The 26,315-nt window shown below is 39.7% G+C and overlaps 1 protein-coding gene across 4 annotated transcripts in view; it reads right to left on the bottom strand.

Annotated features, from left to right (window-relative positions):
* The window catches only part of LOC306862126 (delta-sarcoglycan-like), a 310,739-nt gene that overhangs the window by 4,193 nt on the left and 280,231 nt on the right, over window positions 1-26,315 (bottom strand). For all 4 annotated transcript variants that reach the window (XM_079404770.1, XM_079404772.1, XM_079404769.1 and 1 more), the window contains 2 exons: window positions 13,616-13,688; window positions 4,475-4,598 (listed from right to left, as the gene is read on the bottom strand). In XM_079404770.1, coding sequence (XP_079260896.1) covers window positions 4,475-4,598; window positions 13,616-13,688 — 197 coding nt within the window. The remainder of the gene's footprint in view (window positions 1-4,474; window positions 4,599-13,615; window positions 13,689-26,315) is intronic.

Raw genomic sequence — 26,315 nt, 5'->3', positions numbered from 1 at the left:
AACACACTTCAAGGGCTTTGCCCTTCGAAGGGAGTAGGGCATAGGTATGCTCACTTCCGTTTGGAATTTGCCCTTATACATAATCCGAAAGCTGAATAAATAAACTTTCCATTGATGAATGGGTTGTTATGATAGGACAATATTTGGCCAAGATACAACTATTTGAAAATCTGGAATCTGACGGTGCAAAAAAAATCAAAATATTGAGAAAATCACCTTTAAAGTTGTCCAAATGAAGTTCTTAGCAATGCATATTACTAATGAAACATTAGGTTTTGATATATTAACAGTAGGACATTTTCAAAATATCTTCATGGAACATGATCTTTACTTAATATCCTAATGATTTTTGGCATAAAATAAAAATCAATAATTTTGACCCATACGATGTATTTTTGGCTATTGCTACAAATATAGACCCTTTTTCTGTTAGTAAACATTGTGACTTTTTCTGTGGGCGGAGCTTAGCTGGAGGCAGAAAGATTCCACTGACCGCTTCACTAACGCTAGCTATGAAGTTTGTTAGCTTGTTTTTTAACATTAACTGGAGAAAATCCGATTTCACCCACATATGTAAGGTCACGCACTGTCCAGGACCGCGATTGTTATTTGAAAAGGTTAACTTTAATGGACGAAACCAGATCGGCCGACCCGCGCACGCTTTTCCTCGAAGCATGGACGATCTGACCGGTTTCCCTCCGGTTGACTGACTCACATCTAACCTGTGTAGTTAAGACAGACTCACAGTGTCTATCTAGTCATGAAGATGTATTTTCAATTTCAGCAGGCAACTATTTTTACAGAAACATTATTATTCCAAGCCACAATTACTCATAACAATACAATTACAAATGATTAAGCTTATAAGTTTGTTGTTTTACACACATGCACACAGACATTATTTCATACACAACATAATCGTGAGATGCATAAGAAATCTATAGCAACAAAAAACTCATAACAACAAAAGACAATACTTTATTGAACCTTTTCTGACAAGAAGTGTGCGTTGCAAATGCGAGCATTTTGACGGTCGTTTCTGTCCAGTCCTCTGGTTTTATCGCGTTTTAATCACAGTCGTCCGTTTTTGTCTGGCAGTGGCAGCAGGTAAGCGATAAAATTTCAAATCAGAGCCTTTACTATGTCGATTCTGGCACCCAACATCACAACAAGAATATGTTTAAAGCTCCTTATGTTGCTGAATCTGCGCTGGTTTGAATGGGCCGCCTCCAGTTCTCCCTCTGTTTTGCCTCCAGCTTGTGCTGTGACGTAATCGTGACGTCGACTCAAAAAGGGTCTATACCCAAGCGACTTAAAGGTGACATATCATGAAAATCTGACTTCTCCAGGTTTTAAGTGCTATAATCAGGTCTCCAGTGCATCTACCAACCAAAGAAACGTGAAAAAGATTAACCCAGTAACTTTGTTTTAGTAACCCTTTTTCTGTAAGTGTCTGAAAAAAACGAGCATGTGATTTCGCTCCCTTGGTGACGTGGCAAAGGAATCTCATTATAACATTACCACCCCTTAATCTGTTAGTTTCCACCCGCTGCACCTTCATTTTGATTTCACAAGCAACATTGGTGTAGCAGTTCTAATGCCATGGTGATAGTTTGAGCAAAACATGATAACTGTTCTGCCATCTGTGGACCATCTGTGACTTCGGAAACAAATCCTCCGCGGAGGTGAGAGCAGATCCGTTGCTGGCCGACGAGTTAAACATCTTCTACGGCCGCTTCGATGGCAACGGCGGCGGCGCGTTTCTGCCGACCAGCGCGTCAGGAAGCAACAGGCAGAGCAGCGACGATCCTGTAATCACCGTGTCGGAGGATGAGGTTCGGAGGGCGCTAAAGAGAGTGAACGTCAGGAAAGCAGCCGGACCTGATGGGATAACCGGCCGTGTTCTGAGGTCCTGCGCAGATCAGCTCGCTGGTTTGTTCACTTCCATTTTTAATGAGTCCCTTGCTACCTCCGTGGTTCCCACTTCATTCAAAAAATCCATTATTATCCCTGTGCCAAAGAACAATAAACCCTCTTGCCTGAATGACTATTGCCCAGTTGCCCTCACATCTATAGTCATGAAGGTTTTTGAGAGACTTGTAAAGAGCCACATCTGCTCCTCCATCCCTGATACTTTGGACCCTCTTCAGTTTGCCTATCGCCCAAATAGATCCACGGACGATGCCATTTCTCACGTCCTCCATTCTTCCCTCACACACTTGGACAGCAACAATGGGAATTATGTAAGGCTGCTATTCATTGACTATAGCTCAGCTTTCAACACTATAGTCCCCATCAAGCTGGCATCTAAACTCACAGACCTCGGCCTAAACTCCTCACTCTGTGACTGGATTCAAGACTTCCTCACCGGCAGACCTCAAGTGGTGAAAGTTGGCCAGTTCACCTCAAACTCCATCACTCTGAACATAGGAGCCCCACAGGGCTGTGTCCTGAGTCCCCTGCTCTACTCTCTCTACATGCATGACTGCGTGTCCTCTCACAGCTTCACATCTATTGTCAAATTTGCTGATGATACTGTGGTTCTGGGCCTCATCTCCAACAACGATGAGACCGCATACTTGGATGAGGTAGAGAGACTCACATCATGGTGCCAGGACAACTGTCTCTCTCTGAATGTGAGCAAAACTAAAGAGCTGATCATGGACTTTAGGAAGAGACAGCAGCAGCCCTACTCTCCTCTCAGGATCAGTGGGACCTCTGTGGAGAGGGTGAGTAGCTTCAAGTACCTCGGCGTAAACATCTCCGAGAACCTGACTTGGACTACACACATCCAATCACAGGTTAAGAAAGCCAGGCAAAGACTGTACCATCTGCGACAGCTGAGGAAATTCAGGGTCTCACCAGCAATCCTGAAAACTTTCTATTCAGGGACCATAGAAAGTGTATTGACTCAGTGCATCTCAGTGTGGTATGGAAATAGCTCCAATCAGGACTGCAAAGCACTACAGAGAGTTGTGCGCTTAGCTGAGCGCATCTCAGGGTCTGCGCTCCCCTCTCTGCAGGACATCTACCTCAAACGCTGCAAAAACAGAGCTGTTAAAATCTTCAAGGACCCAAATCACCCTGCTAACCGTCTATTCACTTTGCTTCCATCTGGTAAGTGCTTCCGTAGCCTGATGACAAAAACTGAGAGACTTAGGAGGAGCTTCTTCCCCCAGGCCATCAGGCTCCTAAACTCTAACTCTGTGTCATAACATCACTTGACTCCATGTAATATCACCATATCAATAAGCAATTCATAATTTTTCTCCATGTAAATATCATATATCAATAAGCTATTCATAATTTTTCTCTACCTCATATTGCTGCTATTCAAATACCCTGTACAACTTTTTGCACATTATTTTTGCACATTCCTCTTATTACCATTTAAGTCAACAACATACTGACCTGCACATTTATATTTATATTTTTTATATTTTATTTTATTCTTTTATTTTATTTTATGTTTTGTACTTCTCCTTCTTAATATTTGTATTCTATATAATTGCACTGTCCTTGGAGCGGACCTGACCTACATTTCACTGCTGGTTATACCCTGTATAATTGTGTATGTGACAAATAAAAACTCTTGAATCTTGAATCTTGCCTTTGGCTGCACAGACGAGCACAGACCACTATTTAGTCCCAGCCTGAGAGACAGAGCAGCGGATTTATTGATTTATTTACTGTATGCTGCTGCCACGCAGATCTAAAATAATCATTCGATTTATTTCCCAGCTGTTTACCTTCACAGACATAACTGACTGTTGTGTGTGTTTTTAACGTAAACTTAGTTTAGTACTCACATGCTGTGACAGCCACTTTCTGTCAGTGTGCTTCGGATGTGTGCACTCAGAAAACTGTATATCAGAAGTTTAAACTAATATGGTTTAAAACGCATGATTTCAGCGTGATAAACATGATAATCAGAACCAAAACATATGTTTTTAGCAGGTACGAGCTGAAATGGTGCAGCTCTATTCTGGAAAGGGGGCGGGAACAGCAGCTCATTTGGATTTAAAGAAACAGGCACGAAAATCAGAGTGTTTCTGCTTTCACTCAAAATAGGCATTTTCAAAATGATTTAATAAATGATCTGTGGGGTATTTTGCTCTGAAACTTCACAGACACATTCTGGGGACACCAAAGACTTATATTACATATTGTAAAAAGGGGCATAATATGTCTCCTTTAAGACTGGTTTTGTGGTCAAGGGTAACATTTATCAACACATCACCAGTCTGTACAATTTAATCATGGTTATTTATGTCATCTAGATGTGTTAAAGCATGAATGTTTAAGTAAATGCCTGATTCCCTCTGAACATGAGAAGGAGACATATGGATGTCAAAAGAGCACTTGTTTTGATGACAACCGATGGCAGATGGAAGAGTCACAACTCAGAGTACATTAACTACAGCATCAGGCCCACTGGCAGTAACAGCATTAGGACAGAATGAAGGACAGTTACCTCTCCGTCTTTCGACTCCAAGCGTAAATCGCTCCTACAAGTTGCTTGGAAATCACCTGCGTCAGCTTCTATTTTCACTCCTTTAGGCGCCTCCATGTATAGCGAACGTGTAGGAGACTCCAGCCTGAGTAGAAGACAATTTCACAAGATAGATTATCTACATAAGACCTTCAAATTAGTTCAAAAATGCCCAAAAATGTTGTAGCAATGAACTGATGATTTCTAGGGAGAGCTTTGCAAAGCAAACAATTTCCTGGAAAAAATGCTAATTATGCCATCTGATTTCTATCACACACACACACACACACAGTGCTGCTTGAAGGTTTTATATATATATATATATATATATATATATATACAGTGCCCTCCATAAGTATTGGAACAGTAAAGACAAAATTGCTCTGTTGGCTGTGGAGTCAAGACATTTGCAAATATGATTAAAAGATGAATATGTGACAAAACTACAGGATGTCACATTTTATTATTAGCCGTTTCAACACATACATGTTTTACCAAACAAAAAGAACAGCACTTTTAGAGTTCATCCCACTCATTTATGTGAGCATAAGTATTATGGACAGTTGAACATAATACAGATATAAAAGATCAAAAGCTATTATTTAGTTGCAGATCCCTTGCGCACAATCACAGCAGTGAGTCTGTGACCATAGACATCACCAGACTCTTAGTCTCATCCTTTGAAATACTTTTCCCAGCCTTTAATGCAGCCAATTCCAATTGTTGCTTGTTTTGGGGAGTTTCTGCCTTTACTCTCCTCTTCAGCTGGTGAAATTCATGTTCAATTGGATTTGAATCTGGAGATTGACTTGGGCAATCTAAGACTTTCCATTTATTTGCCCTTAGTCATCCTTGACTGAACTGGCAGGGTGTTTTGGGTCATTATCTTGATGCAATATGACACACTTCCCAATGAATCTGGTGGCATTTTCTTGAATATTGGTAGGCAAGATGGTTTTGTACCCTTCCAAATTCATTCTGCTACTGTCATCATACATTAAGTTATCAGTAAAGTTGAGAGGGTCTGTTCTAGAGGCAGCCATACATGCCCATGCCATGACACCACCTCCACTATGCTTTACAGATGAGGCTGTATGCTTGGGATCATTTGCAGTTCCCTTTTTTTCTCCACATTTTTGCTTTCCCATCACTTAGATAAAGGTTAATCTTTGTCTTATCGGTCCATAAACACAGTTCCAAAACTCGTCTGGCTCAGCTTTTTTTGCAAACTCTAATCTTGCCTTTCTATTTTTGGTGCTGGTCAGAGGTTTGCATCTTGCTGTGTAGCATCTGTAATTCTGTGTCAAAGTATCCTGAGGACATTAGATTGTCAGAGCATCACCCCAGCTTTCTGGAAGTTGAAATTTAGCACTCCAACAGTTGTTGCAAATAAATATTTCTTCTTATTGTTATTATTTTATTCAAATACTGTTTAATTGTGCACAACTTCAGTATTCACACATACACATACCCCTTTTTATACTCCACTACAAGACACAGTTTGAACCCTAGACATTGGTTCCTTACACATATCAAATCATAAACAACAAATCCATAAACACAAAAACACAATAAGACAACCATGTTCATCATCACCGTTGCAGTCACTGGCAATTATTATGATGAACTGAAGGACATTTTTGAGCAGGATTTAATATACTTTTTTGGTGAGGCTTTGCACAATTCCCCAGTATCTCCTATGGCCTCTCTAGCTCCAGCGTCTCCTGTCTCTCCAATAGCTCCTGTCTGCCCTGAATTCCCGCCCAGCCTCCCTCTCTCTTCTCCTCAGTCAGCCAGTTCCTCAGCCCCAGTTCAGCTACTGTCCGCTAGCCTCTCAGCAGCCATTATCAGGAATGTTCTGCAAAGCGTGTGCAGGCCAGCAGCCTCATCCAGCCCCATGGACCCCCTGTCTCCGCCTCCAGCCTCTGTGCCCCCTGCTCCACCTCGGCTTTGTCTGGCTCCTCATTCCCCCACGACTCCGCCTTCATCCTCTGTTCCACCGGCTCAGCCTCTGTCCTCAGGATTTCCGGTTCGTCCTCGGACGCTCGTCACCTTCTTCCATCTCCAGTACCATCGGTGTCACTGAGGCACATCGACTCATCGGCTCCATCTTGGTGTCCATCTGTGGTGGCTGCATCTCCATCGGTCGTCCCCAGGGTATCAAAGCGTCATTTCCACCATGGCTCCTCCCACCTTCAACTCCGCCCTAGGGCCTCATCCTGGCTGGTCTCTAAAGAGTTGGGATTCCAGAAATCCACACTCAGACAGACTGTGTACAAATCAAGGAAATTCAGGACCATTGTTTCCCTCCCCAGGAGTGATCAACCAACATAGATCACTCCAAAAGCAAGAAGTCTAATAGACCTCAAGGTTGCAAAGGACCCCAGGGTAACTTCTAAGTAAATAAAGACCTTTTTCATATTGGCTAATGTTAATGAGCACCATCAGGAGAATACTGAACATCAATGAGGTGCAAGGAGAATGCCACTACTCTCCAAAAAGAACATTGCTGCTCATCTGCAAAATGTTTACAAAAATTATAATGAACACTGTAAACATAGCTAGGCTATTTTAGTTCCCCTCACTCCACAACAAATCATTTCAATTTAACAGTATTTAGAAAAGAACAATAATTAATAACTGTAAGAAGACAGCCTATAAACGACAAGCCAAAACTAATTAATTTAGGCTAAAACGAAACTGAAACCAAAGTTGGGTCTCTCATTCAACAAAGTCAAATATTTCCATATTCGCAATGTATTTAAATGCCAAAATATTATTTATTAGGTAGCTACTTCACTGGCATTCCAATATCCACGTAAAACAAAATGTTTTGCATAACATCACGGCGGTAAGATGAGAACGCTTAATGACACAGATTTTACTACATATTTAAATTGAGCATGATGTTTTTTTGTGTTTTTTTTTTTCATATGTTTGAATGACTGTATTTTATTATAATGAACAGGCTGCATTATTGTCAAGGTAGCAAAGCTTAACTTTGTGCGTGCATGTGGCGCCAGCGCAATCACTTGATTTTTTCCCCCTTCAAACAGTGGAAGCAACTACTCTTTTTAGTCATATAGTTGTAATTGTAAAAGGTTTGCTTTTATTTGTGTACATTTACAACACAAACAAATCTTTATATTTTTGAATATTAATATTAGTCAGTTATATTAGTGAATATATGAATATTAGTCATATTGGCATCTGTTAGTCCCGTATGAACAAGCACACCTCATACAAAACACAAAATAACAGTGCAGACAGCTGAAATCAGCTGCCGGTATCAGTTTTCAGCAGTGTAATTAATCTCCATACATTTAGCTTTACACGCTCACTGAGGACTTTAAGTTTTCTGTTACAATTTTCCAACCTGCCATTGGCTAAGCTAATTATTCACATGATGTTTGTTTAATGATAATGAAAGGACCCAAGGTTGACTGCAACCATGTGGACAGTGCACAGCACCCACCCAATTACTCCTAAAAATTCAGGATGCAGTGAGGCTCAGTGAGATCTTTTCAACTTGGATTGGAATGATGACCAGTGTGTCATGAACAGCGAGACCTTTTTCCACTTTCAAAAATTACTACCACCTCCTTAAGCTGCAAAAGTAGAACGGACATGGCTGTTGAACCTAATAGATAAGAGATCCCGCAGAAGCATTCTTGTTATATAACATGCACACTATAAAATGTGTTTTATGGCCGGTGTTTCACTGAATGCCTCTTTCTCCATTTATTCTCACTGCCTTCCCTACTTTTATGGACTGCAAATTTTTCACAGCGGTTCAGTCAATCTGTACCTGCTATAGTCCAGTGTTTCAAAAGTGTAATTATTTCTTACTGTTCCCTTTGGCCAAGGAACTGAATAATAAAATGTTATATCCATATCGACAACGTAGTATTACAAGGACAAAAAGGTTTTGTGCTGAAAGCCACAGAATTCTAAATTGTTACCTGTCAAGCCTTTCAGCCTAATCATGAAAAAGGCAGTGAATTTTGCTTAAGTATAGATGGAGAGCATGTCATTCAAAACAATAAAACAATGGGTCAACATTTCATATTTGGTCATCCGTTTGTCATGAAAAAGCCTAGAACAAGAAAATATAATATCTGAAAGAATAACAAACAAACAAACATAACATAAACAAACAAAAAAAAAAACTCCAAATATTGGTAATGTCATCAATGCCTACTGTGAAGGAGCAAGGAGATGAGGGATAATCATAAACCACAGTCTTTAATAATCCAAACGCAGGGAAACACAGGGCAGGCTGGAGACATTTTCGATACCATGGAGAAAAAAACTGCCACAATATTAAGGGGGTAATTTTTGTAATTTAAAGATAATTGTAACAAGTCGAGAACATGCGGTATATTTTACATGAACAAAAAAATGTCTTGAGGTACTGCATTTGTTGATTTATTTATTAATCTTTTATTAATCTTAGTTAAATGTTAATTGAAACTAATGTTTACTAATACATGTACTAATTCAAATCCAAATTTCTATTTGTTGATATTCTCATTTGCTTCATAACCAAAATATTTCCAGATATAGGGCCCTATGAAATCCATTTTATTTTTCCCCAAATTCCGTTTAATTTTTTTCTACATTCAATTTTTTCCATTTAAATTTTTCTGGATTCCGTTTTTTTCCGTTTGAATTTTTCTGGACTCTTTTTTTTTTTTAATGGTCAAATTAAATGCTATTAATCTAAAAGCATGTATAATTCATTAAAATCATGAAAATTATACAATTTAACATTTAATTTATTAAAAGTGTAACAAAAATGACACGTTTAGGGCCGTATGAAATGTTTTATTTTTTTCTCACCTTATGTTTTAGCATGTCTATTATTTGAATGCATACAAACTATTTTTATTTATTCTTACAGTAGCCTTATGAAATGTGTTTTCCCCCTCAGAAATTCTGTGTTGTTTATTTAAATTTTACTGGATATCTGATGAAGGCATAAAACAATTTTAATTAATTTATATTTGAATTAATAAAAATTAAACATTTACATTTTTGGCAAATGAAGGGGATTTACTATTAAAATAAAAATATTTTGTGATTATTTCTTTTTAAAGAATTAACAGTAGTAAGTAGTAGTATTATGTACATTCTACTAAATAATAGTAATATAGCCTATTTCTGGCACACGGTCTTTAATAGGCTAAGTTAAACCGAACTTTTATTTTGACGGGTTGCCGTGAATACTTTTAAAGTTCTGTGTGTGTATGATATGACGCTAGTTTTACTCAAAATAAATGGTAAAATGCTCGTAAAGTGCCTTTCAGATCAGTTCTGGAGATACTGTTGATGTATTTATGTCCTCATTGAGACGGCAGACGCTGAAATCACCGCGAGCGCCACATTAGTAAACACAACCGCACGTGCAGCACATTCACACAGAGACGCGCAGAACATGCAGGATTCATATTTAAATCGACTTTTGCAGCTTAATATTTACAGATACTAGTCCATATCGCGATTTGATTTAAGTGTAATGACCTACTTTTCATTAATTCATCCAAACTTTGACAAATTCCGTGACATTCCGCGTTAAACTGTAAATTCCGTGTTTATGACTGGATTCCGTGCGCGTTCTCTGCATCGCGGAGATCATAGATCCCTACAGATAGCGCTCCTGCTGTGTTCTTTAACAACCAGAGCAGTCATCTTTCTATTCACTTCACTTTTGCTATTTAACCAGAGCGAAGGAGACGAGTGCGGTCACGTGTGGTGCTTGTCCACGCGCCTTTGGAGAGAAGTGAAAGTGACAGCTCGGCTAGTATCGGTGTATCGATACTTCGGGAAATTAATATTGGTACCGTTCAGATATTTCAGTATCGATATTTATCGAAATATCGATATTTTTCACAACACTAGCAGACAGTCCATGGGTGTGACATATCGTCCCCCTCCCAAAAGGCGCGTCCTCGCGCCTCAAGAACAACATAGAGAGGGACGGGTGGGACCTTTGGAGGCGGACGGACACCTGGGAGGGGGCTGGTAAACAGAGTCCAGGGTGGTGATGGAGGGAGGAGCCAGGGAAGAGACAGGAAGAGCCAGGGCGGACCAGACGAAGACAGGAGGGGCTTGGAGCAAGCGGTGCCAGGTGGGACCCAGGCCACAGCCGTAATGGTGATCCACTTTGGAGCCGACGGAGGGAGGAGCCATGGAGGAGGAAGGGCTGACGACTCCAGGGGGCCGACCGACGGTGGTGGAGCAGCCCGAGGCGGAGATAGAGAGCCGATGAGCCAGGGTGACGAGGAGGATTCCGAGGGCCAAGGTGGAGCCACAGGGATGGAGGAGCCTGACGGAACCAGAGGGACGAATGGACGAGGCACAGCCGGAGGAGTGGAGTCCCGAGGCGACGGATGGTCAGCGACAGACCAAGGCGGAGCCGGTGAACTGATGGGCCATGGCGGAGAGGAGGGAGCTAGGAGCCATGGTGGAGCCGCTGGGTCGATGGGCTGAGGCGGAGTCTGGGACTCAGAGGCTGAGGCAGAGGCAGAGGCAACTTGGTTCTCCATCCACAACGATGATGGAGACTGGCAGACCTGCTGAGGGTGAGCAGAGCAGGTGCCAGATGACAGTGATGGAGGAGGCAGGAGCGGGAGGGTGGGTGTTCATTTTTGAGCCTCCGGGCTCTCAGGGCTGCAAACAGGAGCAGAAGTCCTCCCTGGTCCGAGCTTGGGAACGGAAGCCCTCTCTTTGTTGGTTGCTCGCTCCATCAACAGAACAGATAGAACTGGGCCATTAATGTGTTTGTGTGTGTTCACACAGACCGTTCTCCCCACAGGCCATTTATTGCTAATTATTTCCTGCTAAATGTGCATTCCCTGCCATATCTGACCCAGCTGCCAATGCTCTACCGTTCATGTTCACCTTCTGCTTCGGGTATTGGCATTGCGCTTCATGTGTTTGTTGTAGTTAATGAGAATCTATTTGAATTAGATTTTGATGAGCATCCAGGCATCGATCAGGACAGGAAAGCATGTCTGTCCTAGAGAAAGAGGTGCCAGCTAATCACACATTGATCTTCTTTTGTCTCCACGTATACAACATTGCTTGATCAAGCCGTGGTTATACTTAGAAGGTTCACCATGGGTAAACTGAACTTTACAAAGCCAGCACTTTGTCCAAATAGGCCTCAGACACTACATAGAGACCAGGTACATATTTTGTTGTGATATTTGGATTCTACAAAGGCAGAAAAAAACACTTAAATTGGCTATAATTGCTCTCTTTCAGAGCAAACTCAACAGTAAGAGTAATTATTCCCTCAAAAAGTCTCATGATGCACAGCCTGATATTTGGATGAAGCAGGCTGGAATGGTTGGAATTTTATCATTATTACACAACAATGGCATCAGTCTAATGTATAACGCGTATCTTTTCCTGCCATAACACTGACCAATAATAACTGTGCAACGATGTATCTGATTGCATTCTGCAAGCCTGCAATAATAGGGAGCATTTGTCTGATTTTAGATGGTGGTGTGACTATATTCGATAGCTTTGAAAAGAACATAAAGTACATTCAAATAAATCGTGAGCTATTAAAATCAAAGCATTGACATCCTGTTTGTTTTAAGAGTACCTTGAATGCGGATGCTAGAAACTGTATTGAAATATCATGACATCTGCCTGTAACAAAGATCCATTTGAGTGTTTTTTTAATAAGCAGTGTAGGATATGTTTCCAAATTTCCTCTTCCTATTTCCTTGTGACTGTAATTACAACCGTTAGTGATGCATTTAAAAGGAGGTAATCTGAATTGTGCCCACCCTTCCCCTCTGCTGTCGGAAACATCTTACAGAGGTGCTCTATAATCTGCTGTCAGCCAGACGCACAGTAAAAACCTAAATTTAGGGATAAGTGGAATTTGAACAAATGTCATGCTTTATTTTCCCCCATTGTAGCTCCCAACAGAGACATGTAACCATGTGTAGTGCTAGCTGGAAAATTATATTTTTTTCCCTGCAATCTTTGATCATTACACTATATGTGGGAAATTACAATCGACGTGCAATCATCTCCCTATGCAGCTTGATAGTGTGGCTCTAAATGTGGCATCTTCTGCAGCTGTACTTTGGTGAAGGGCTTGCTGTTAATGATTTGGATAATGCTAGCAGATGCAGCTCTGTAAACAGTGTATTTCAAAGAAAAAAAAAAAACTTCAGTAAGAAACATAAATGGTTCATGGCTTTAGATTCAAGCACAAACACTGTAAAATACTGTTTTGATTTAGATTTTTTTTTCTCAGTAACAATAATAAAAAACAAAAAAAAACAAAATCTAAAATAAGCATTTGCGATCAGAATCATGTTGGTCAGATGCCAATATTAGAATGTTTTAACACTATTGGTCAATATTTAATGTTTAATAATAATTTAAACAAAACAGTTTATAAATTTAATATCAGCCAATTAGAATGTATCAGCCATAACCTGAGGATAATTAACTTAATTATCAACATAAGATATTAGGATTTGTTTTCAGAGAATGCATAGATTTTTTTTTCTCTTTACCAAATGTCACAGAATTTTGTTCAATTTATAGTGTAGAAACTGAAACTTTCTACTTTATAAACATTCTAAATTAAATTAAACATATATATACATATATATATATATTTTTTTTTTATTAATTTTTATTTTTTCAAGTATTTTGTTGTACTAAAAAAACAAGACAAATTTGAAAGTAATCTGACAGATGGCCAAGTACGGTGTCCCATACTTGGAATTTGTGCTCTGCATTTCACCCATCCAAGAGCACACACAGCCACAGAGTTTTTTGCTGTAGCACCCAAGGAGCGAATGGGGGTTCGGTACCTTGCTCAAGGGAACCTCAGTCATGGTTACTGAAAGTGGAAGAGAGCGCTGGTCTATTACTCCCCCCACCGACAATTCCTGCCGGTACTGAGACTCAAATCCATGATCTTTGGGTTACAAGTCCAACTCTCTAACCATTAGGCAATGACTGCCCCATTCCCCATTTATTTATATATTTCGTTTCTTGTCATTTTCTGTTTCTTTGGCTACATGTATGACTCTTAAAATTCATAAAAAAGAAAAACAATATTGACCTGCAATGTGGTCTTACCGTAACTCTTTGAAGGGCTCAGCTCTCACATGTGGGGTCTCCACCGAGTTGCTGAACACTGCACCCTCAGCACCTGCAAACACATTCCAACATGTACAATCTCAGTCATGCTCTGAACGAAGCAACAAGTCTGCATGCAAAAATCAATGGACATAATCTGTGAAGCTCCAGTATTGATCCATACAGTCTGGCGGTGTCCCTGAGAAGGTGCCTTAAAGTTGAGTAACCAAAACCTTTTCACTAGGCTTTGCTGAAGTTCTAGTTCTGAAGTTCACTAGGCTTTGCGTAACTTCGTTACGGGGACGAAGTTTCTTATACTTTGGGACAAAGTTTCTTATACTTACCAAAGCTGCATTTATTTTACAAAAAATACAGTACAAATGTGAAATGCTATTGCAATTTAAAATAACTGGTTTCCGTTTTAAATACCATGCCATCCACTAATATTGGCACCCTTGGTAAATAAGAGCAAAGGCGGCTGTGAAAATAAATCTGCATTGTTGATCTTTCATAAAAAAATATTTAAAAAAAATCACAAAAGTTCTAACCTTTAATTGAAGTAAAATAATTGAAAGCGAGGAGAATATCTCATGATGAAATAAATCTTTTTCTCAGATGTATGTTGGCCACAATTATTGGCAACCCTAGAAAATCTTATGAGTAAAATATCTCTGAAGTATATTCCCATTCATATTTACATTTTTTTAGCACATCAGGGTGACTAGGAGCATGAAATTGTCCAGCCATGACTTCCTGTTCCACAGGATTATAAATGTGTCAGGGTTCTGCCCTGACAGCCTTTGTTTTATCTGTCTTTGTTTGTCTTGTGTTTGAGCACATGGTTTTGTCTTTATGTTGGCCATGTGATCCTCTTGTCCTGCCTCCTCGTTTTCATTTACCACGCCTCCTTGTTAGTCCTTGTTTTGTCTTTATTTACTTGATTGGGTTCACCTGTTCCTCATGTGCCTTCCTCCCTATTTATAGTTCCCCTTCTGCTCTTGCCTTTGCCGGTTTGTGGTCATTCTCACACCTTCTGTCACTGTCATTCATTTGCGCACAAGTTCAAGATCATTTGCGAGAGACACGTACGTGCGTTTTCTGTACATACAATATGTTCATTTTATGAATCACACGTACGTATATTTGCGAAATGATCATAAGATCCATTTTAGGATGGTTTCTGTGCAACATTTTATAAATGAGGCCCCTTGAGACTTGCAGAGAATGAAAAATAATTAATCTATACTGTGTATGAAAATGCTACTCTTCTTCAAAGCAAAATACCTTTCCCTCTCTGGCGATAACATAGACTGTTGTGGCAGCTTTAGAGGACAACACTCCAAGATGATATGCAGATATATGGGCCTTATGAATGGCAAGTAGTTTATGAAAAGCTCAATGATCATCTGTAGATTCATTTTAAGACCTCAAAAGAACTTTTGTTTGCAGATAGACACTCACTGCCGGATTTTCTAGAAGTAATTGACAAAAAAATGTAAATAAGGCAAACATACAATGCTGCTGTATACAGTATTTTTCATGGTGTTTAGAGAAAGTGGTGAAAGTGGTAACAGATGACTAAAATAACTGAATTCATAGATATTCTCTCCCTTTAATATGATACTAAATTCTTAAATTAGTTTTAGAAGTCATATAAAGGCAAACAGGATGTTTAAATGGACTGTGCTTTAAACTTGGATTGTCTATTCCATGTTAAGTCAGTTTTATGGAAGAATTTACATCAGGAAGATAAAACATTTTAAGTGAGAAATTGAGAAGCTCAAAGCAGGGGAAGGATACAAGAAGATTTCCAAGTCAAAGATTGATCTCAGCTAAAGGAATTTGGAGAGCCACAAACTATACAGCTAATGTCTGGGCATGTGGAGACCATGAAGCCAGCTGGACTAAAGTTTTATTCGAAGAGACCAAAATCTAGGATTGGACCTAAAACTAAATGGCCTGTTTTGCAAGACAAACACTACTTATCAGAAACATACCATCCCTGCCATGAAGCACAACAAAGACAGAGTAATTTTGTGGGGATACTTCTCTATAACTTGGGATTTAATTTCTGACCCCAAGTGTACCTAAGCTACACAGGTATGGTTAACTACTGTATACCAATGTTGAAGGGATAGTTCATGCAGAAATTAAAATTATGTCATTATTCACCATGTCATTCAAAATTTAGTTGAAATAAAACAAAGTTTTATTTAAAGCTTTAATTCATATTTAAACATTGATCAAAACACACACACACGCACACACACACACACACACAGAGCACATCAAATATGGTAAACGGAAGCTCAGCTGTACTTGTGTGCCAGACAACAATGTCACAGACTTGTGCCACAGACTCCCAATTATTTTATAGAATTTTTATAAAAGATAAAAAAAGGACATTTGCATGCACAACATATTTGATATTCGTAGCTCTCTGGTGTCATTATCATACGAACCAATCAGAGCCGTTCAATGGCTCTGGAACCAATTAGGTTTAGTCGGTGTGTTGTTTGAATTTAAACACAAGTAAACTATTTTTTTTTTTGAAAGCGTTTCAGATATGATGTTGAAATCCTTGTGGGAATTTCAGTAGTAGCTAATTACAATTAATGTACAATGTAATGGACAACAGCCTAATCAACCAAAGTAGCATAACTAGCACAAGTGTGTAATTCAGCACTCCAGGCACAAGTGTGTAATTCAGCCCTCCAGGACACCAATGCATATAAGAATAGGTTAGAGCCCTTGAAGTGAGTTCTTTGTAGAAAATTACTACCTTGTATTAATGTTTGGAACTTCCTTGGTAAAGGGACTACAGGTAACTGAACAAATGTTATCTTGACAATGGCGCATATACGTCTAGCATTCAGCACTACATTAGTTGTTGCAAATCAATATTTATTATTATGAATATAATTTTATTGAAATGTTGTAAATCAATATTTTGTTATTACTATTATGACTATTATTGTATTCAAATGTTGTCTGTGTCTTATTTTAAATTACTGCAGGTAGCAACATTTAGCTAGCACAGCTACAATTAAACATTTTCCTACAATCTAAACTTGCTTACATTATCTCTTAACCTTCTTAAATCATATTTCTGTTGCTGATGAAAAATATTTTGTATATGCAAGTTTGCAACCTAGACTTTGCTTAAAAATGAATAGCAAGAATTTGTAACCCAAGATCACATGATCACAAATGTCTTGGTTATGTATGTAACCCTCGTTTCCTGATGGAGGGAACGGAGACAATCTCTTAAGGCTGCTGTGTCCCATCCAGGAGCCACATGTGGAGGTTCCAAAGATCCGGACACAGCTGCCACAGGGTGCCGTGCCTCTGAGAAAGAAGGTCCTTCCTCAGGGGATGTGCCGGGGAGGGGCTGTCGCAAGGACTTTCCAAAAACTTGCACAATGTTTGTGCGATCAGGCTCACTGGGGGAAATGCATACTTGCGTAGAGCCCGAGGCCAGCTGTGTGCCAATTCATCTGGCAGTGGGAGGACTCGTGGGAAGCAAACAGGTCTACCTGGGCTTCCCCGAATCCACTCCAAATCAGCTGGACTGTCTGGGGATGAAGTCGCCATTCTCCGGGAACGTGAGCTGTTGTGAGACCGCATCAGCTGCACGATTGAGCTCTCCTGGAATGTGTATGGTACACAGTGATTTGAGCCATGTCTGACTACAGAGGAGGAGATGGCGGGCGAGTTGTGACATGCAACGTGATTGTAGACCTCCGTGTTGGTTGATGTATGAAACAGTTGCAGTGTTGTCCGTGCGGGCCAACATATGTTTGTCTTGCAGAAGTGGCCGGTGATGTGCCAAAGCAAACGAGGCCCTGTCCAGAGCCCCGAGGCTGCCTGCCCATTGCATGCTGCGCTCCTGCTCTCCAGCCCGTACTGGAGGCATCCGTCATGACAACGACGGGACACTTGTTCTAAGGGCACTCTGGGCCGTAGAAAGGCAAGGTCTGTTCAGGGGCTGAATGTGTGGCAACAGGTTGGTGTGATGGCCACGTGAAGTGTACCGTGGCACCATGCCCATCTCGGGACTCAGGAGTGTAACCAGTGCTGAAGTGGTCTCATATTAAACAATCTGAGCAGCGTGACTGCAACTGCGGATGCCATATGCCCCAGGAGCCTCTGAAAGTGTTTCAATGCTACCACCGTCCTGCCTCTGAAGGAACTCTGACTGGGCATGCTCGTTGGTGAGACATGCCTTCATGCTCACCGAGTCTAACTCCACACTGAGAAAAGAGATTCTCTGCACAGGGGAGAGCTTACCCTTTTCCCAGTGGACCCTAAGCCCCAACTGGCTGAGGAGCTGGAGCACCAGATCCCTGTGATCGCACAACTGCTCACATGACTGGGCCATGATGAGCCAGTCATCGAGAGGATGCTGATGCCCACTTCTTTTAACGGAGCAAGGGCACCCTCCTCGACCTTCGTAAAGACACGGGGGGACAGGGACAGCCCGAAGGGGAGGACCCTGTACTGCCATGCCAACCTTCGAACGCAAACTGAAGGAACGGCCTGTGTCGAGGAAGGCTCGAGTCATGAGTGTAAGCGTCCTTCAGGTCAACCGCTGCAAACCGATCCTGGGGCTGGATTCATCTGATGATGCGCTTCTGCATTAGTATCTTGAACACGCCAGCCTCGATGTGGTCCCAACACAGGACGGAGCAGCTCTAGAAGCCGCAGGAGGGCGCCCTCGGCAACGGGCAGGCTGAAGCGTGGCTTGCGGTGGAGCAGTGTAAGCTGGAGGATCACGCTGGATCAAGATGTGCTGGATTGCCTCAGTCTGTCACTGCACTGCCAAGAACTGCTGGGCAAGGTCCTCAACAGTTTCGCCGAATTGCCCAGCCTGGGAGATGGGGGGGCATCAAGAAAGCAAACTTTGCAAAGGGATGCCAAAATCTTTGAAAGTCGGGCCACTTTTACTAAAATGGCTATAACTTCTAAAAATAATGAGATAATTACACCAAACTTGATATGCATACTCTATGTAAGACCTCAAGCTGAGGTCACATTGAAACAAAATGTGGAGTTTAGTCATTGTGTGGCACTGTAATAGGGGACAAATTGCAACCGTTAGTCCGATTGACTAGAAAATTGACATGCAGTGTGCTGTATCCAAATTATCACAGCTGTCTATGAGGGCATTTGTGTATCTTGAAAAACATGGCTGCCAACAGCCAATGAACTTTGAGTTTAGACAAGGCTAATGAAGGCTGATTGGAATGAAACTTGGTGGGCCTGTTTGACTAATGGCCCAAAAGATCGGTGAGAATTTTGAAAGAAATTGGCCACTGGGGGTGTCATCATGCTTTTTAACTCCTCATTCTGAACAACTTAGCCTAGGACCACTGCTGACAAACAAATCGTTTGTTAAATATTGAAGATTTTTTGAAAAACCATTCAAGCCTGAAAAATCACTGCAGTACAATTATCTGGACTCTCTAGGTCAAACATTTTCAAAACAATGTTGAAGTTTAGGATTTGGATAGCTATAACATGTTCATTTAAAACATGGGCATGGCCAAAAATACCCAAAAGCCTATAAATCCTAAAAGAAAACTTCACAAAACTAGGTTAGCACAGGCAGCCTATGATTCTAAAGAAGCATGCCGACTTTTATGGAGCTTGTGCTATAGGTGTCACCATAACAGTTCTAAAGGTTATAAAAAGTTATAAACTCCACATTTAGTTTAATTTAGTTTAGTTTTTTTTTTTCAAGTTATGAAAATGTTTTTGATCAATTTTTTTTTCAAGTCTATAGATTTAAAATCGTATTACTCAAATTAAATTTAGTAGGCATTGCTAATAAGAAAAACAATGGGAGCTGTGCAATAAATACTGCAATGGAACATTTGTGTAATGGTTTTAGAAACAAAAACTTGATTAGAATATTGCAGCACTTTCCACTGCAATAAATGTAAATGGAAGCACCATGTTATAAATATTCTTTACGCAAGCCTAATGAAATCTGTGTACATAATATACAAGTGCATTTAATGGATGAGGGAAGAATATTAATAATCCCAGGAGTATTTATTTATTTTTTTACATTGAGTGTTCATTAGCATCCTGTTTTCTATGCTCCATTAGCGTTACATTATTCACTGACTGTCTATAGCCAAATTAGCAGTAAACTCCAACAACACCAGCTCAATAAACCACCTGTGGAGGTATTGATATATAATTTTTTCAATCCCCCACCTCATTAAAACCAACACTTTCAATGACTTGCACAAACCCTAAATAATCACTGTATAATTCTTCTAAACAAACCTGCAGTTGCTGCTCCCTGCTGAAACCCTGCATGGTAAACTTCATAAACAGATTGAAGGCATAATCAATAAAGCCATTGAGTTTTGCTTAAACTTAAACATATCATTCCCATCTCAAATGATTTTATCATTGTGTTTCTATTTCATTGGCCGTGAACCTTCTCTTCCCTCAGTGTCACATCTGATCAATCCTGGAGTTATGGGCCAGTGCTCAAGTGTTCTGGGCACTCATAAAGATTCACTTAATGGATTTGTCCATTGGCACAAAAACCACAATCGAATCTGACCCATTCGCTGGGAGGATATCACTCTGAAATGATGCTTTGTTTACTTATGAACCTGTCAGTTGCATTACGTAAAATGCTTTGGAGTGTGTCTGATCAAAGACAATCTCTCTGCTGAGCGAAGTTGGCACAATTTCAAAATACACTGTGAAATCATTAGTTTAGTCAGTATTTTTCCTGAAGCAATATTCAAACATGCTTAAAACAAGAGGAAACCCTTGGGAAAAGGACACTTTAGCATACTTTTAAAAAGCGTACTTATTACAGAACTAATTTACAAAACAAAATATAGGAAATAATATGCTTGATTGCAAATTACATGTTATTGGACACTTAAATGAAAATTACAGTATTACAGTTTAAATTTATATTAGGCTAATCTTAATTAGTTTTGCTCACCCTCAGGCCATCCAAGAGGTTGATGAGTTTTTTTTGTGTTTTTTTTCTCTTTTATTTCTTCTTCATCAAAACAGTTTTTGGAGAAATTTAGCATTTCATCACTTGCTCACCAATAGATCCTCTGCAGTAAATTGGTGCTGTCTATTGCTTTCTCCAGAGAAAAAAAGTTGTCTCATCTGAATCAGGAGAGAAATATGCACAGCTCAAGCACTGCTTACAAATGAAAACAGTGCAAAACAGCTCTAAAAAAATATAAAACTTAAAAATTAAAATGCTCTATTGATGGATTTGTTTGTTACAAACGTATAGTTTTAGCGAAAAGTAATTTGACCAGAGGAGGTCCAGAAAGGTAATTGACCATGGATCATGCATTGTAAAAACAAAGAAGCAGAGCAGAGTCTACAAACAAAAAGTCCATAATAAAACCCGAATTAACACTGGCTTGGCTTTTTAAGAGATAATGATAAATCAGAGATTTGAATAGATTAAAATCCACCCTAATATGGCTTATTTTGTACTTAACAGGCAAGACATTTTATTTAACTAACAGACAGCCATGAATCTCTCTAAGAGTTACATGAGTTCGTTTTTTCCATCTAAACGGGTTATGTATTGGGCCTGTGTGTTGGTTGTGTTTTATCCACAGAGATTCTAACTAAGCCTGTGTGATCACATGCAAAATGTTGACTCTCCCACATTTTCCAATGTTCGATTTCCAGTCTGAACCCAGCTCAATTGGCTCGAGATGGAAAAAATGGCAGAGCTGATTCGGCAATTACCTACAAGCATTCAACATTGAAGAGAACAAGCAGAAAAGAGCACCCTTACTACATCACACGTGACCCGAGGTTTTCAACATTTTTAAAACGCTGCCAGAAACTGGAGAAGATTATGATATAGCGGTGAGAAAGCTAGATGTGTATTTCTGTCCAAAAGCAAATACTGATTATGAAACATTTATTCAGGCAAGCAAAACAACATGAAGATGAAACATTGGATGCGTATCACACCAGATTAAGACAGATGGCAACAAAATGCGAGTTTGTGAATGTAGACAAAGTAGGATGACCATACATGCCATTTTTCCAGGATGCATCCTGGCCAGGATTTCTATATTGCCTAAAATATCTAGGATTTGGCTTTGTTTGCGTGTGCAGACCGATTGGTGTATGACATTGGATCCTTATGTTTTCGAAATGCTCTTGAGGTACTTTGAATCAAAGCAATATACAGGTGCATCTCAGAAAATTAGAATATGGTGAAAAAGTCATTTTTTTCTTGTAACTTATTTCAAAAAGTGAAACTTTCATTTATTTTAGATTCATTACATTTAAAGTAAAACACGTAAAACGTTTTTTTTGTTTTAATTTGGATGATTAGAGTTTACAGCTCATGAAAATAAAAAATCAGTATCTCAAAATATTAGGATATTTCCTAAAATCAATCAAAAAAAGGATTTGCAAAACAGAAAAGTTCAAGTTCTTTAAAGTATGTTCATTTATGCACTCAATACTTGGCCAGGGTTCCTTTCACAAACACCAGCATCAGCAAGTTACACTTCAAGACTGCAGCTTAGGAGGGAGACAACTAGAGCAGCGAAAATGTACATTTCAATTTAATTTATGTTTCTCACAGTACTACAGTCTGTACGAAATGAATATCATGTTATCACAAATGGTTAAATATGTTCCCTTTTATTGAATAAATGTTTTGAAATTTTATTTTTTAAACGTCGATTGCGGATGATGACCACTTAGCGCCACTCTCACCTGAGACAGGTCTCATCTGTTTGCCCTTCATTCTGCGTGCAGTGATGATGTTTATATTCATAAAGGGTCAATTAAATTTAACATTACATGATTTGAATTTTAACATTTTAAGTTTTTAACAAATTAAACATGAAATATAACTCAATTGATTGTGTTATTTCAAAGCCAACTTTTTCATTAAAAAAAGTGACTTTACGTTGTCTGTGCACATAAAAACACACGTTACACACTCACACACACAATGTAGACCTAAATAGTGCACACAATTTTTAGTAATAGTATTTTTAATCAGTTTAGTGTCAACTGTAAATAGTAGTAAACACACGCATCTTGATCATTATGTTTAGAAGTTTTCACATTGGTTAATCTTTTTTTTATTTTAAAATTAGTGCAAATTGTTTGCCCTTCCTGTCTTCAGAGATATGGCAATGTTATTCACTAATGTTTCACATGGTCGATGCTTAACTCACATGCCATAATTAATATCATGACACAATCATGCCTAACTCGCATGGTCCTTTATTAAAGCAGCAATTAACTTACATTTTAAACAAATAAAAAGGTACTCATCTTTTTTTATGATTTTTGATGTTTTCATCATTTAAAATAAATAAACAGCTCACAGTTGAGCAGTTAAATGTCAATTTTCGTCGATGAAATCAAGTTATGCGCGCTGTACGGAACATCATTATAAGCCTGTACGGAACACCATTAAGCCTTACCGTTTTCCGTACACTGGCGGAGGAGGTACTTTTCCCAACTTTTCTCAAAAACTATTGGTCCTAAAGACATCAATCAAAGTGTGGACTGTATAATGGGTATTCCCCCAGAGAAGGATCACACAAACTTGCTTGTCTGTCTCTCGACAAGGTCGGAATGGTCGCTGTTGTGCGGCGAATAGCGAAAAGTGTACGGAACATGGTTAGTGTAGTTTATCTCTCTCTGTCGGCGATGAGGGATTCACATGTGATAAATGCAGGGAAATAGTTAGGCTGACAGAGAAGGTTTCAGAATTAGAGACACGTATCCAAACTTTAGTTGAGGATAGTAAGAATGTGAGGGCTGTACATACTGCTTTGGATGCGACTAGCTCAGGGAGTCCTGTACATTGTTCGGTTCAGGTTGAGCCCGTGCAGCTGGGTGGCCTAGTCGCGGGTCAAAGCACCGCTCTTCCGTTCCGATCAGAATATCAAACAGGTTCTCCCCACTCAGTGAGGCACCCACTGAGAAACCTGATGAAAGTGCTCTGGTTATTGGCGATTCTATTGTACGGAACGTGAAAATAGAGACACCAGCCACCATAGTCCATTGTTTACCGGAAGCCAGAGCGCCTGACATCTTGGCAAATTTAAAAGTGCTGGCTAATGCTAAACGTAAATTCAATAAGATTGTTATCCACGTCGGCGCTCCAGTCGGAGATCACTAAAAATAATGTGTAGCGTCTGCTTATGATCCTTGATGGTCATTGTGGTTTTATGCCTTAGAGACCCCTTTTAGCCTCTGACATTAGCTAAATAATTCACAGACCTGGCCTCACATTCTACATTTATATGGCTGCTTAATTGCCAGTGGTTGTCTCCCCACTGTCAGATGCTAAGCAGAACTGACGATCTGTTCTCTCCATCGGACTTCAAACACATTCCAAGATAACTAAATGACCCTCGGTACCAGGCCTGACTAGACCAGTGGTCTCCACAATTTCAAATACACATCACACACACACACATAAAGACATTTGCTTTATTTAGGCTATAATTAAGCAGTTATAAATGTATCTGATATATGCGTGTGTTGTATGTATATTCCCCTATTATATTAACCTAGTTACAACCCTTTACTTGTATTAGTTAGACTCTAAATGCCTATATTCAGGGTATGAATGTATCTCTGGTTTAATATATGCTAGATGTTTCTTTCTTGATATCAAAATGATCTGCTCTTCATTTCTCAAACAATGATGGACACAGTGACCTCGTGAAATGCATCATAATATTCCTACAGTACTTTGGGAAGAATTACACTGATCCAGCAGAAGTCATAAAACATGCAAATGAGGTGTCAAGTGAGACAAAGGAACACTCTCCCGCCGAAACTATGCACGTTGTTACTGGTCGAACTGACCAGAAATGGGTGTAACTTGGTCAGATAAAACTTCTCCTACACCCAAAAGACTTGTTCTTCTCTCTACCTTTGGTGCCCTAGAGACACACAATCACAGTGGAAACTTAGCGACTCCCCTTCGGGGGAAGTTCGAGCTCATGGCAGCTTTGAGCTCAGTAACTTTGGCGATTTAACTTCGGACCAATCAACCCGTGGTTGGAATGACGAAGCTTTCACTCCTAAAGGAATTCATCAAGAATGAAGAAACGCATTACAAATGCAGGACACTTTACTCAGCATCAACAAACCAGTGCAAATAACCGCTTGTTGGATGTTAGATGCGCTTCTAGGCTTCGACCCCTTTTGATTAAGGTGATGTATGTACCCCGTAGAGTAGTTTAATAAATATCCATATATTCACACTTGGTTGTCTGTGTCTGCAGCTCACAGAAACGAGGTCACTTTAACGTTCCGGTTTTGTTACATATGCTCTATGAGCGATTGTATTAATGAGGAAATTATTTTTCGTGACCCGAGAAATAATTTTCCTTCAAGTCAATAGACGATTGAAACTGTCCGTACTGCGGACGAACAAATCATTTTATTGTACTGTTAATGCTACAGTTAATTCCTGAAGATGAATATATAATTGATAACAACCCGTTATGATAAATTATGTTCATCTTACTTTGAGCTAATTTGCTACAAATGTTAAAGAGGTGTGTGAACTTGCAAGTACGATGTCAGATGCTGTAATATGCTCTGGTCCGCTCCTTCTTACCGTGGCGATGAGATTCATAGCAGACTGTCGTCACTCAATGGCTGGATGTCTAAGTGGTGCCCGCAGAATAGCATAGACAATTGGACGAGTTTTTGGGGCAGACCTGACCTGTTGAAAAGAGATGGTGTTCATCCCTCCTGGGGTGGTGCCGCTCTACTCTCTAGAAATATGGCACCTAGTCTTAGAGTTCGTACTAGACAAACTGGGGCCCAGGTCAGGAAGCAGACAGACTGGCTAAACCGATCGTCTGCTAGCCGCCTTACGTCACAGAAGTCAGTTAATTCTCAGCACATAGAGACTCCTTCATCCAGATATAACACTGTAGAGACTGTGTCTGTTCCCCGAACTAGAAAATACAGAAAACGTCCAAACCAAATTAAGAGTAACAATTTAATTCATGTTCAACAAATAAAAAATGTTTACAATACAGAGAAACAATTGATAAAGCTTGGCTTACTGAATATCAGGTCCCTTTCTACAAAAGCACTTTTTGTAAATTATTTGATCAATGATAATACTCTAGATTTGCTCTGTTTGGCAGAAACATGGCTAAAACCAGATGAATACATTACTTAACAATACATTAAATGAGACCACCCCCCAAGATTACTGCTATAAAAATGAGCCACGTCATATCGATCACAAGTGCAGTACGGAGTACCTCAAGGCTCAGTACTAGGGCCGTTACTTTTCACGCTTTACATGTTACCCTTGGGAGATATTACCAGGAGACATGGTGTTAGTTTTCACTGTTATGCTGATGATACTCAGCTCTATATTTCTTCACGGCCTGGTGAAACACACCAAATTGAAAAACGGAATGCATAGTCGATATAAAAAAATGGATGATGAGTAACTTCTTACTGCTAAATTCTGAAAAAACAGGTGTTCATTATCGGACCTAAAAACCCCACATGTAATAACCTAGAACACTATCTAACACTTGACGGCTGCTCTGTCAATTCTTCCTCATCAGTTAGGAACCTAGGTGTGCTGTTCGATAGCAATCTTTCATTTAAAAGCCATGTTTCTAGCATCTGTAAAACGGTGTTTTTCCATCTCAAAAACATC

The sequence above is a fragment of the Barbus barbus genome, assembly GCF_936440315.1.
Source record: "Barbus barbus genome assembly, chromosome: 43".
NCBI lineage: Eukaryota > Metazoa > Chordata > Actinopteri > Cypriniformes > Cyprinidae > Barbus > Barbus barbus.
This window is presented reverse-complemented; position numbering and strand designations above follow the sequence as displayed.